The sequence below is a fragment of the Acomys minous genome (genome assembly GCF_964271855.1).
Source record: "Acomys minous genome assembly, chromosome: 13".
NCBI lineage: Eukaryota > Metazoa > Chordata > Mammalia > Rodentia > Muridae > Acomys > Acomys minous.
The window spans coordinates 19,745,188-19,759,545 of record NC_140495.1 but is presented as its reverse complement, the minus strand read 5'-3'; the positions used below and the strand labels follow the sequence as shown (position 1 = coordinate 19,759,545).

The 14,358-nt window shown below is 41.9% G+C and overlaps 1 protein-coding gene across 2 annotated transcripts in view; it reads left to right on the top strand.

Annotated features, from left to right (window-relative positions):
* The window catches only part of TOPBP1 (DNA topoisomerase II binding protein 1), a 46,947-nt gene that overhangs the window by 17,128 nt on the left and 15,461 nt on the right, over positions 1-14,358 (top strand). For both annotated transcript variants that reach the window (XM_084753540.1, XM_084753541.1), the window contains 8 exons: positions 211-383; positions 2,553-2,764; positions 5,143-5,429; positions 9,436-9,606; positions 9,697-9,806; positions 10,803-10,926; positions 12,044-12,193; positions 12,306-12,408. In XM_084753540.1, coding sequence (XP_084609666.1) covers positions 211-383; positions 2,553-2,764; positions 5,143-5,429; positions 9,436-9,606; positions 9,697-9,806; positions 10,803-10,926; positions 12,044-12,193; positions 12,306-12,408 — 1,330 coding nt within the window. The remainder of the gene's footprint in view (positions 1-210; positions 384-2,552; positions 2,765-5,142; positions 5,430-9,435; positions 9,607-9,696; positions 9,807-10,802; positions 10,927-12,043; positions 12,194-12,305; positions 12,409-14,358) is intronic.

Genomic DNA, 14,358 nt, shown 5'->3' with positions numbered 1-14,358 from the left:
TGCTACATCTTACTGATTTAATATGCAAACGTAAAGAATTGATGTCCGCATTTCTTCAAATACCATTTGGAAGGTGCTGAGAATGAGCACATTCAAGTTTGTTGATAGAAAATTCCCTTTTCCTTAAATTAAAATTGCTGGTATTGTAACGTGAGCTTTTCTTAGCCACTTGTTTCTTACTTGACTGCTTTATTGCTTTTATTTTCAAAGGTCATGTGTATAGATAACCAGACGGTAGTTGACCCCGAGTCGAATCCCCTCTTCACACCAGTGTCAGTAATGTCGGGAATGACGCCTTTAGAGGACTGTGTAATTTCATTTAGTCAGTGTGTTGGAGCAGAAAGAGAGTCCTTGGTATTCTTAGCAAGTCATCTTGGAGCAAGGTATGTAATATTTTCAGCTTATCCGCTGCATACAAGTACACACAGAGTGTTAGGCATCAAGCTGAGACCTTGTGCATGCTAAGCAAGGGCTCTACTATGGCATCCCCCCAACCACATCATGTTTTGTTTGTTCTGACTTACTGGAAAGTGTGTCCTTTTATTTGTGTGTATGGTTGTTGGGTAGGTACTGGTCTGTATGCAACTAGATGGATGTCTGGCAGACTTTTCAGGCTGTATGCATTGATTTCTTTCATTGGCCTAGTCACCAGGAAAGGTACCTTGTGCCTTTCAAAGCCTCCTCTTTTTCTTCCTTCCTCCTCCTCTCCTTCCTCCTCTTTCTTTTTCTTCTTTTAAATGTACATCCATTGCTTCTTTTGTTTTCAACCAGAAATGCAAATGGAACACTTTACAAGGTACACAAGGAACATTTTGGAAATAAAGGAATTTAAAAATTACCTGCAAAATCCTTAAGTAGCTCAACCTCCCTAATTGTTCATCACATAGTAGCATTTGAAGAAGAGTAGAAACCAGCTATATCAATACATATCAATCAACCATCTTCATATTTAGTGGGGAATATTTTTAGATTAAGAGCATAAGCAGCTTATTCAGAACATTCTGGGAAGAAATGATGGCCAAGGTAGAAGTAATAACAGACAAAAGAGAGGTTGTAGTTTTACTGTTAGACAGGTTTGACTTCAGATCAAAAGGCATTAAACAAGAAAAAGAAGAGTCCTGCATGTAGAGTGTTCCTCACACAGAAGGCAAAATGTCGATGTACCAAGTAGAGCACCTGTCTCTTCCTAGGGCAGCGGTTCTCAACCCTCCTAATACCGGGACCCTTTAATACAGACCCTTATGTTGTAGAGACCCCAACCATAAATTATTTTCATTACTACTTTAACTATAATTTTGCTACTATTAATGATTCTTTTTTGTTTGTTTTTTGAGACAGGTTTCTCTGTGTTTCTTGGCTATCCTAGACATGCTTTTTTTGACCAGGCTGGCCTTGAACTCACAGCGATCTGCGTGCCTCTGCCTCCCAAGTGCTGGTGTTAAAGGTATGCGCCACCACGCTTGGCCTGTTAATGAATCTTAATGTAAATAACTTTTGGAGATAGAGGTTTGGCAAGGGACCACAACCCACAGGTGGAGAACAACTGTCCTAGGAGAACAGGGGGAGGAATCAACGAGCATAGGCCAAGTGGAGTGAGCTTTGCATATTTAGGGTGGATCATACAACCTGCCCTGACCTCTTTGAAGCTCCCTCATTTCTCCCACACCACTTGGACTGGTTGTTAATGTTAAATATGGGCCCAAACAAACAATACTACTGGGAGATTAAAACAACCCTAAAAGACAGGAAATTGGCCATAAGACCCAGAATCAGGAAAGGCTAAATTATTTGTCTCAAGTGTTGGGCTGCCTCTTCCTATATTCTATTAATGTATTTCACTTTTTTTCCTTGCCTGTAAAATACTGAGACTTATAAAACTGATACCATCAATTCAGATTACGTATGAAAATGCTTTGGGAAGTTATAGCAAGTAAAAAAGATAATGTATTTTTAAACTATTACTGTGTACCTTAAATTGTTTCATACCTCCTTTCAGTAGGAAAGGACAGGTGGATGTAATGATTATAAATTAAGGAGGCATTTTGTCTTTTGTCTTATGTGGCAGCATGTTTTTATCCCAGAGTAAGCAGTGGTAATGGCTTGGCTTAGTTTGAGGCACACTGTCCTGGGGCTGGATGATGGGCTGGTGGTAAGGGTATGGACCCACAGTTCCTTCCCAACGCCCATGTGGTGCTGCTCACAACCCCTCCTCTGGACTCCACAGGCACATACACATATGCATGCATACATGCATAATGAAAACACACCTTATTACCTTTTAATCAGTGTATGTTTTCTTTGGGGGGGGCATGGTGGTTCAAGACATGTTTTTTCTGTGTAGCCCTGACTCACTCTGTAGAACAGGCTGACCTTGATCAAACTCAGAGATCTGCCTACTTCTGTCTCTGGAGTGCTGGGGTTAAAATCATGCACTGCTACCACCTGGAGCATGTTTTCTTGACGTTAACCAGTCTGTTGTAAAATAAAGTTTGTTCTTAATTTGTGGGCTAATTATGTGTGATCATTTGTTTTCTTTTCCATATACATTTTAGTGTTCAAGAATTCTTTGTTCGAAAATCCAGTGCAAAGAAAGGCATGCTTGCAAGTACACATCTTGTAGTGAAAGAACCGAATGGTTCTAAATATGAAGCTGCAAAGAAGTGGAATTTGCCAGCAGTGAACATTTCATGGCTCTTAGAAACTGCTAGAATGGGAAAGAGAGCAGATGAAAACCTTTTTCTGGTTGACAGTGCACCTAAACAAGGTTAGAGCTCTTCTTTCTTTCTTTCTTTCTTTCTTTCTTTCTTTCTTTCTTTCTTTCTTTCTTTCTTTCTTTCTTTCTTTCTTTCTTGTAGTTTATAACTTGATGGCTTCTGAAATATAAATGTTCCAGAACTTGCTTTGAGAAGTTCATTTCTTTTGCTGTTTGTGGTGGGTCCTGTGCATGTTTGTCGGGCGCTGTCAGTGGTGGCCAGATGGATGTGTGCCGTTAGCACAGACCCTTAGTGCCCACTGTACCACATGTTGTGAAAGGTGTGAGCAACTACCTTGTGTTGATACCTTCTGTGGCTCCCACTAGCATGCTGTGTAGCAAATATGCTACATTCTTGCTGCTTATCTGGGCCTTTTCGTGTTACTTCAAGATGTAATACTTGCCTGATGTCTTAGTTACTTTCTGTTGCTGTGATAAGACACCATGCCCCAAAGCAGCTTGGGGAAGAAAGCATTTATCCCATTTTACAACTTGTAGTCCATCATCCGGGGAAGTCCAGGGACTGATGCAGAGGCCATGGAGGAGAGCTGCTTACTGGCTTACTTCTCAGTTTGCTCAGTCTGCTTTCTTATATCATCCAGGGACCACCTGCCCAGGGGTGTACCACCCACAGTGAATGTCCCCCACCCCCAGTCAACCATCAGTCAAGAAAACAGGCCACAGGCTGAGCTAGTGGGCATATTCTCTTGAGGTTCGCTCTTCCCAGTGCCTCCAGCCTGTGTCTACTTGACGCAAAGCCTGCAGCACAGCTGTCTTCCTTCTGTCTTCAGTTAGAGTGTGCATTTCTCTGGGACAGATGCTGTCGTTGACTTAGCAGTTACGGCTTTGTCTTATCTTTGCGCTTTTCCCTTTTTGGGATTCTTCTTGCTTAAAGAGGCTGGTTTGCTTTTCTGTCTCTGCCAAACTATAAACTCTGTAAAAGCAAGGACTGCGCAGAGGTCTTGGGAAATCTTTATTTTTATTGTCTAACAATGCACCTGGCATGAAGTAGTCACAAGTGTTTTATTTAGTGTTGAGCAAAAATAGAAAGCAGAAGTGGGAGGATACAAGTAGCCTTGCTAAGTGATAGCGTTGCTGGGCATACTGCAGAGGCCAGGCAATATCTTGGGAACACCTGAGAGCTGTTATCTACTAACCTAGACAGGTTGGATGTGATTGCAACAGCAGTGAGCCTGGGTGGTAGGATATCTCAGTAGGTAGGCTTTCTAAAACTTTGACTACACTTAGTTCTGAGTACATGTGATTGGAATTTTCTTCTTACAGTGCCTTGGCTGGGTTGATAAATTTGTGTGTATGTGTGTGAATGGGTTTATAATCATTTGTTTCATTTAATGTGTGCCTAATTCAATACATGTATTCATGCACTCATACATTTGTGCACACTTGCACACACGTATCTTTGTGTCTGTGTGTGTTTATCTGTATTCGTGTATTTGATGTATGCATGTGCATGTCTGTGTGACCAGAGGTCAGCGTTGTGTGTCTTCCTCTGTCATGTTCCACCTTGCCTTTAGACTGAACCTGGGGCTCACTTGAGGTGAACTTCAGGGCTCTGCCTGCCTACACCACTGCACTGAACTTTCATGTGGGTGCTGGGGACCTGAACTCAGGTCTCTGTTCTTACTAAGTAAGCACTTTACCCACTGAGCCATCTCTCCAGTCCCCAACATATATTGTAATATGTCATCTGGTAGCAGGGATTTGTGGCACTCGTCTATAAAGCCAAACACTTGTGAGGCTGAGGCAGGAGCATGTCCGGTCTGTTGTCTGTGGGCTGCATTCATACAAAGATGGCCCTGAGTGCAGCCTAACACAGAATCATTAACTGTTTTGTTGGTTTTTTGTTGTTGTTGTTGCTGTTTTTAAAAAAAACCCTGTTTTCCGGGTTCTCTTTGTAGATGATAGTGTTTTGCTGCAATGTCACACGTTATGCATGCTTGCAAGAGTATATGACACCTGTCTTAAAAAAATAAGTTTAGGGGGCTGGAGAGATGGCTCAGCAGTTAAGAGCTCTGACTGCTCTTCCAGAGGTCCTGAGTTCAATTCCCAGCAACCACATGGTGACTCACCACAATCTATAATGTGACCTGATGCCCTCTTCTGCCCTGCAGGTATACATGGAGACAGAGCACTGTATACCTAGTAAATAAATATTAAAAAAAATTTCCTCCACTAAAAAAAAGTGTATTTGATTTGCTTCATGGGAAATAGGAATATAATCTTATGGATTAAAGTGTACTGAGACAGTATGTACAACGTAATAAAATATAATGTAATTTTGCTTCATTTGAGAAAAAATGCTTACACTAGTGACTCATTTGGTTTTTTTGTTTTGTTTTTGTTTGTGTGTGTGTTTTTCCAATTTATAGAACAAGTATTAAAAACAAAGATACCAAATGGTGTGATTACAATTCCAGATTCTCCAGCACTTCCTGACACACACCCAGAAATTAACAGAAAAATGGCTGTTACACCCTTGGACATGAACCGCTTTCAGAGCAAAGCTTTCCATGCTGTCATCTCGCAGCACGGTAGGCAGGACTCTGCCCTTCCAGCAGCAGGACAGCCACTGAAGAAGGAGCCCTCCTTACACCTGGACACCCCGTCCAAGTTTCTGTCCAAGGACAAGCTTTTCAAGCCATCCTTTGATGTGACGGTAAGGCTTAAAGGGAATGTTTTATAAAAGTAGAGCCCCAAGTTGTGAGTTGCCACCAAAGTTTGTCATAGAAAGTCTTCCAAAGATGGTAATAAATGGGTGATCAGAGCTGCGATAGCAGCTGCGGTGACATGTAATGTGAAGTTAGGAGTCAGGGTTCAAGTTCTGTTTTGTCGTGAACACGGTTCTAGGCAGACCATTTAAATCTCTACGCATCACCTTGAAGTGAAGTAATATGATGAAAGGGCTTCTAAGCTTTCAACTAACAAACACGTCGCTGCTTGTTCTGCATGGCATAAATGTGCTTTGGGCTTTCTGAAAGCTAGTGTCACCTTAACTTTTCAGTCACTCCTCTTAGAGGAAATGAGTAGTGTTTTTCTATTTGATCTGAACAGTGGAGTGTGACAGCTTTTGAAATTTATTTACAAATTAAAGGCTAATAAAACATTTTCAAATTGTTTCCCTTCATCTTTAATACAGTTCTTTTGTTTGTTTGGGGTTTTTTGTTTTGTTTTTTCCTCCACCTATGACTAGGATTTCTGTATCCTTGAACCTATTTACATGTTGATAATGTTTGTATGGAATATTAAGAAATGGCATTTTACCTGGGCCTGGTAGTATTGCCTATAATCTCAGTAACTCAGAGGCCACGGAGGAGCATAATAAGTTTAAGACTTGTTTAGTGTACACAGTGAGCTCAAGGCCTGCCTCAAACAAAAAATACTTTTATTTTTGTTTGCTGTTAAAATAGGGTTGTGGAGGTGGGTCTGTGGTAGAATATTGTCCTGACAGATATGAGAGGACCCTGCGTTCAATCCACAAGAAAACCAAGTGGATTTAGGGCATTTTTACTACTGCATTTAGGGGCAGATTATTCATCTTCTGAAAATAAATATTAATCGATACCCAGGAATGTTTTTTCCATGTTAATGTCTTTTCTTAATCTTACCAGTTTTGGTGGCTCTCATAAAAGACAAAATGCTTCTTTCTACAAAAGCAGAGTCTTAACAGTTTTACATAAAATCCCTTCCAAAGTGCTGAGACTTGTGTTCTGCCCCATGAGCCTTAAGCAGAGGAAAATCACTGTCTCGGTGCCATGACTTCTGGAGTCAGGACAACCTTGCTTCATGCTGCCTTTTGATGCACGTGAACTCCTTTGAGCTTTACCTTCCTTTTATAGGATTATGTTGTCTGTCTGTCTGTCTGTCTGTCTGTCTGTCTGTCTGTCTACCTCCCTCCCTCCCTCCCTCCCTCCCTCCCTCCCTCCCTCCCTCCCTCCCTGTCTGTCTGTCTGTCTGTCTGTCTGTCTATCTATCTATCTTGTTTTTCGAAACAGGGCTTCTCTGTGTAGCCTTGGCTGGCCTGGACTTGCTTTGTAGACCAGGCTGGACTCACGAACTCACAGTGATCCACCTGCTTCTGCCTCTCCGAGCAGACAGCTTCTTAAGTTGCACAGTTCACAGATCCCTTAAATAGTAAATAAAGAAATGCTAAGTGAAATAGTGTGTAACAGTTGGGAAGCCACTGTGCATGTTCAGGTAGAGTTGCTGATACTGTTTGCCCTTCTGCGTGCTGCTTCCTATTGCTTGTATCTTATAGCAGTGGCTCCCTCCCCACAGTTTGTCAGAGCTCTGTTATACTTGGTTTTGGCTTTCATAGAAGCAGTTACAAAGTCCTATTTTGAATTTGTTTTGTTGGATTTGTTTAGCCTCTATTGTGGAGATTTGCCCATGTTCTGTAGTTAATTCATTTATCATGAGATGATATTTTCTTTTATCTAAGGTGTAGTGTTTGATATACATCCAGTGTATTTATATGAAAGATGTAACTTCTTGATTACTTAAATCTTTTACATTCTTTCCTAATAATGTTTTTATTTACATTTTCTATATATTAAGTGATGTTTGTAAGTTTCTTGTGCTGGTAATTCTTTTCTTCCAAAATCTCACATGGCTTTTACTTTTACTATGTAGTTGCTATGTGAGTTGACATGCTGATATGCATGGCTTTCATTAGTCAGAATGTAGAATGTGGCTTTTGATATTACAGACTATCATGAACTGTTTAATGCTTTTTGGCTTGAGAGCTGTCTGCTCAGTTTCTAGGATTTCAGTCTTTACTATCTTATCTTTAGCTCAGTTTTGTCATATACTATTTTGTAATTAATTTATACTTGCATTATATACATCTGCATTATGTTTGCTTGATTCCCCTCTTTTGGTGTGTAGTATAGAACTCCCGCACCTTTTTGAGATAAGTTCTCAGTTACATACTGCCCGTGAATTCAGAGACCCACCTGCCTCTGCCTGCTGCCTGCTGGGATTAAAAGCATATACCACTATGCCGGCTTTTTATTAGATTTTAAAAGTTTTACTGTATAGATAACCCTGGTTGGCTTCCTACATAAACCCAGGTGTTCATCACTATGCTTAATGTGTATGACGCTGGAGAATGTGCCCAGGGCTTTGTGCCTGCTGTGTAGCACTCTCCCAGCTGAGCTATATGCCAGCACAAATCATAACATTGTGTTGATCATCTGCCATTGTGATAACTAGCTAGTAAATCCCTACTTTGTTCCATCTGTAGCTGTGGCTTTTCCACCAATTCTTTTCTCTCCTTTCTAGCCTCTCTGAATCTTGGAAGATAGTTTCACAGTAGTGAGTCCTCTCCATTGACTGTCCACGTCTATCCATAGTATCTTTTATGTGATCTGGGTATTAAGGTTTATGAACTTACATTCCTGATCACATTTGTTCACATCTCTTATGATCTTTCCCTGTTGAGGTGTGTTACTTCTGTTATTCACACAGACAGAAGAAGCTCTTCTCAAGAACTTCGTTTTGAACTTTTGTATCTTTGTGATCAGTTATGCATTTCTTGGTATCATCATGAGGCAGCATAGCAGAGCGGATTCTTCCAGTGTAGTCTGAAGAATCCCAGGTGAGAGGGAGGCATCAGTCTGCTGTCTATGCATCACCACCCATTGTCATGAAGACTATTAGAACTTTCCTTGGTGGTACTCAGGAACAGCTACCTGTTGATAAAGGTGTCAGATACTTGCCCACTTCCAGCTTCCAGTGCAGCCCTGGTTGGCTCTGATTTTTGTCACCTGGGTGGTCAGAAAGGGACCATTCCCTGCACGGAGCTTTCCATGTCCCCTTCTCAGCCCTCTTTTCCTTCTGAGCCTTTGAAGAGTTTTTTTGGTTCTTGGCTCATTCTGACTTTTTACCTATTCTTTTTTTTTTTTCTTCCGCAAAGACAGGGTCTCTCTGTGTTAGCCTTGCCTGTCCTGGACTCCCTTTGTAGACCAGGCTGGCCTTGAACTCACAGCGATCCGCCGGCCTCTGCTTCCCAAGTGCTGGGATTAAAGGCGTGCACCACCACGCCCGGCATTTTTTTAACCTATTCTTAGAGTGAATTTCTTTCTTATGCCCATGCCTTCTTACTCGTTTCCTTCTGCGTTCATTTTGGTTTTGGGTCCTTTATGTAATTGCAATTTTAACTCAAGTAAATGTGATATGCAGTGCTGAAAAGGTAAGTAAGCACAATAATTTTGTTTATCTGTTTTTTAAATCTATATTTTTATGTATATGGTTGTTTTGCCTACATGCATGCCTGTGCATCACGAGTATGCCTGTTGACCATGAAAACCAGAGGGCGTCTGATCCCCTGGAACTGGTGTTTCATATAGTTGTGAACTACCGTGTAGGTGCTGGGGATTGATTCCCTGCGTCTGCTGGAAGGGTTGCTCTTAGCTACTGAGGCATCTCTCTACCTCCGTATTTAATGCTTGGTGAAGGATATGGAATTTTTTTTTCTTTATAGTATAAAAATGTAAGTTATAGTTCATGCTTTTTATTATTTGGGAGAAAAAGAGGTCAAAGATAATCTCTTTTCCCTTTTCCTCCCTACTTTCTCTCTCCCTCCTACATGCCCTTCTTCCTCTCTCCTCTTTGTTTGGTTTTTATTTGTCTTTGTTCCCTTTTCTTTCTGCCCTTAAACACAGGATGCACTTGCAGCCTTGGAAACCCCAAATGCTGCCAGGCAGAAGAGGAAACTGAGCTCTCCACTCTCGGAAGTCATCGTCAGAAACCTGAAGGTGGCTTTGGCAAACAGTTCCCGAAACCCCGACAGTCTCTCTGCTAGCCCTCAGCTGCAGGGGGCCCTTTCAGAGAAGGTAGACGTGGTTTCCTTATTAAGTGGAAGATGTCCCTCATGCACGCCAAAGAACCATGGCTGACCTGTTTCTTTATTTCTCCCTATACAGGAAGGCGCTCCGAAACCACTTGACAAAGTTGTGGTGTGTGTGAGTAAAAAGCTCAGTAAAAAGCAGAGTGAGCTAAACGGGACTGCAGCCTCACTGGGAGCAGAGTACAGGTAGGCACAGCTTTTTGTTGGTGACGCTGCCCAGCTCAGGGAACCAAAGGCCTTGTGTTCATTTACAGAGAAGCCTTGCTCCCCACACAGCAGTCCATTGCGATAGTTTATACATCCAACACATACTTGTGAAGCTGTTCTGGAAGCTTGCGATCCATGAATGGTCAGCGTAGTTCAGAGGAGTTGTACCTTCATGGAGTTTAAAGCCTGGGACTGACTGAATTCATTTCTACCTTAGTGACTTTCTCTGAGTAGCAAGCCCTCCTGGATTAAAATGGCCATTAAAAACAGTTTGTGTATCTTGGCAGGACATGGTGGTACACTTCATCAATCGCAGCACTTTGGAGGCAGATGCAAGTGGATCTCTGTGAGGGTGGACATAGTGAGTTCCAGGACAGCCAGGGCTACCTACTGAGATCCTGTCTCCACTGTTTTCTTAAGCTGTGGTAGAGTTTTTACCTGGGCTCAATTCTCAACACAGAGAAAGAGACACAGAGACAGTTTGTGATGAGGAATAGACTAAATAAACAGGGTGGTGACCAGTGATGGGACAGTGGATTTGGATGCCTTAAGTTTCAGTAATTTGATTTTGTTTTTGTTTTTATGGTTTTTATCTGTGTAGCCTTTGCTGTCCTGGACTTTGTAGCTTTGTAGACCAGGCTGGCCTCAAACTTACAGAGATCCACCTGTCCCTGCTTCCCCTATTGCTGGGATTATAGCCATATGCCACTGTGCCTGACTAAGTTTTAGTAATTTGAAAATGCTTTTTATTGTAATTAAAAAGTGATATACATCATAAAACAAAATGAAAGCATTTTTAAAGTCTTCTTCTTACACTGCATATTTGGAAATGGAGCCACTAACATTTGTCAAAACCTGCCATTTTATTATTCTTGCCTAGCTTCTAGTGCTCTGAGTTCTGCATGTCAGAATGTTCGGTTCAGAGTGGACTGCTGTTTCCCTCGATCATTCCTTTTGGCATTTTGGTTGTTTCAGGTGGAGTTTTGATGAGACGGTGACTCATTTTATTTATCAGGGTCGGGCAAATGATAATAATCGAGAGTACAAATCTGCAAAAGAAAGAGGGGTGCACATTGTTTCTGAGCATTGGCTTTTAGAGGTAAGCGGTGCTTCTCCCTTCTTAGTTGGTTGAAAATGTACAAACGTTTCAGAGCACAAGCCAGTTTCAGTGAATGCAAATTTGGTAACTTGGCTAATGGTGGCAATAACTGCTCACTTCATGGCTGAGGAGTGCCAGAGAGACGGCAGAAAGGGGTCAGAGTCGCCTGCTTCCTTCCAGGGCTCACCCAAGGGAGTCAGACTGTGCTCATAACATAAGAGCCTTTGAGCACTCTTAAGATCTGAGCTATGTGTGGATCAGATATACATATATGAGGATTGTGTTGTTTTAGCATCAGGACTCCAGATTTTTATTCCTTAAATATTTACCAAATAAGAGCACTGTCTGCTCTTCCAAAGGTCCTGAGCTCAATTCCCAGCAACCATATGGTGGCTCACAACCATCTATAATGAAATCTGATGCCTTCTTTTGGTATGCATGTGTACATGCAAGCAGAACACTTTATACATAATAAAAAAAATAAATCTTTTTTAAAAGATTAATACTTTTATTCTGATTTCTTTCCCTCATTGAAAATTGTATGAAGAGTGGGTAAAATAAAAGGCTTGGAAGGTAAAGACTCTTACCACCAAGCCTGAATCTGGTTTCTGGGACCCACACAGTGGAAGGAGAGAACCAACTCCCACAGGTGTCTCCTGACCTCCACACCCCACATGTGTACCATCCCTACCTTTCGCCCCCCACACATAATATAAATAGATAGAAATGCAACTTAAAAATTCTATGAAAAATGTATACTATTTGAGGAGAGCTGATTTAGCATGCAGATACACTTTATAGCTTCTTTTCTTGGTGCTCTGTGGAGTGGTTGGTACCTTGCTAAGTGCACAGTCAGAATTAGAGCTTACACTCTGATAGATATTACATTTTAAAAGCGAGGGCAATGTGTTCAACTTATTACTGTGTGTGCATGGCTGTGTGTGAGGGTCGTTTTACTACTTCTTCTTTTATTATGGTTCCGAGGATTGAACTCAGGCCACCAAATTAATAGGGCAAGGACATTTTCTGCCCAAGTCATCTCTCAGGCCCCAATTTGTTATTTACATGATAGTTTTTCACTGTAAACTGCTTTCTAAAATGCACACTTATATTTCAGTGTGCTCAAGAGCATAAGCATCTTCCTGAATCTCTTTATCCACACACTTACAATCCCAAGATGAGCCTGGACATCAGTACAGTGGAAGATGGCCGGCTCTGTAACAGCCGGGTACCCTTAGCAGTTTCTGCATCTATGGATGACGACGAGGTAGGTAGTGTGGACAGTGTGTATGTGTATCCCTCTTAAGCTGGATGTAGACCTCTGTGAAATTTTATGTGGAGACTTTGTTTGAGAAGTTACCAATTTTCTCTTTGAATAGCCAGATCAGTTGTCTGTAGAAGAACATGAGGCAAACAATACGGTCACGAATAACCAAGAGTCAGGACTATTGAATGGGGATGGAAGAAATGACTGTAAAGGAGGTGAGACACTTTTCACTCTCTACCCCCTCCCCCCTCCAAAGACAGAGTTTCTCTGTAATGCTGGCTGTAGACCAGGCTGGCCTCAAAACCAGAGACCCGCCTGCCGGTCTCTTCCTCCGAGTGCTGGGAGTAGATGTGGGCCACCACACCCTCTTTTGCTTCTTACTTTTGAGAACATTTGTTTTGACTTAAAGCCCCAGCTGCATTTGCCACTAACAGAAGGTTGGCCTTCTAGCTTTGAAGCCAGACAATGACTTCTCTTTTAAACAGCCCTAGAGAGGCATCTTCGTCCAGTGTAGGTCAGCTGTGTAGTGTAGTCACCTGCAGCTTCATTAAGCTGTGTACTTACTGGTAGCACTTTGAATTTCTTCCAAGAATTTTCTCTTTGTATTCATGGCTTAACTGTTCAGCATAAGAAGCATGGCCTTTTGACCTAACTCGGCTTCCATGCATGCCTTCCGCACTTGACTCAGTCATTGCTAGCTTCACTTTAGAGCTAGATAGAAGGTGTGACTCTTCTTTTCACTCGAGTACTTAACACCACTGAAGGATACGAACTGTGTTCCATGCTGCCCTCAAGTTCCCAGAAATCTGCCTAACTCTGCCTCCCTGGTGCTGGGATTAAAGGCATGGGCTGCCACCATCACACAGCTGAAATCAAAATTTTAAAAAAAATTTATTTATTCCACATACAGTATTCTGCCTGCATGTACACCTAAATACTAGAAGAGGGTGCTAGATCTCAGTATAGATGGTTGTGAGCCACGATGTGGTTTCTGGGAATTGAACTCAGTACCTTTGGAAGAGCAGACAGTGCTCTTAACCTCTGAGCCATCTTTCTAGTTCGAATCGAACTAAATTTGCTTTTAAGTGTGCATTTGTACTGGTGTGGTCACTGGTCATGGACGACCACACAGAGTTATTGGGAAGGGCTGGACAACTGTTAACACATGGTTGCCACATGTATTGTTTTATTGTTTTGTTTTCTGTTGCTGTGAGAAGAAATGCCCAGAGCTGGGTAAAAAAATATATAAAGAAAGGGGACATTTTAGCTCAAACAACCTTAGAGAATGAGAGTCACGGCTGGGTTGGTTTGAACCCTGGTGAAGACGTTCTGGCTGCATCCTGTCATGGCAGAAATGCTTATCAGAAAAGGAAAGAGTGCAGCTGGGCGAGTGTCATCACAGGGAAAGACTGGAAACGAGTTAGACCAGGCTTACTCTTGTCATAGCAATCTAGAATAGCACTAGCCGGAGTCCCCCTGACAATGACATTCATTGCTTCCGGGGCAGTGTTCCTCAAGACCCAGCCACCTCAGTCAGACGAGGCCTCACCTCCTAAGGGATCTACCCACTGCACCACAGCACACGCCAAGTTTCAACCCACATGAGGTAGGTGTACACTCAAGCCGTAGAACCTGGGTTTGTGAAATACGATAAAGCAAGATGTGCCTGCACAGCAGCTGCTTCAGTGTAGCTTAATTTCCTGTAGTCTTGGACTGCCCTGCTCTATTTTGTCCGTGTTAATTGGCATTACCAGGTTTTTGGGTTTTTGTTTTTAATACTTTTTTTGGTATTACAAATAGTGCTGCACTGATTATTTTATTTAGATGTGTATGTTCTCTTCTAACAGATTATTCTCTGGCTTCTCCTTATATATTCTGCCTACCAGAACTTTCCTTCTGACTTACCTTTTAGTTCTGCTCTACTCATTCCAAAAATACTTATTTGTATTTACTTCAGTGTCTAGTCTGTAAAAGAAAGAAAAGATAGATATGTTGTGGTCTGTGTTTTCAGGGATTAGTGAAAGATTGGCCCAGTGCTTCTACAGCAGTAATCCCAGAATTTGAGGAAGGAGAGCTCAAGTCTAACTTGGGCTCTCCAAAAGCAAATGAACAGTTAGAGCAATTGAAGAAAATCAGGTGCATAGAGAAGACTGTATGAATCTCAG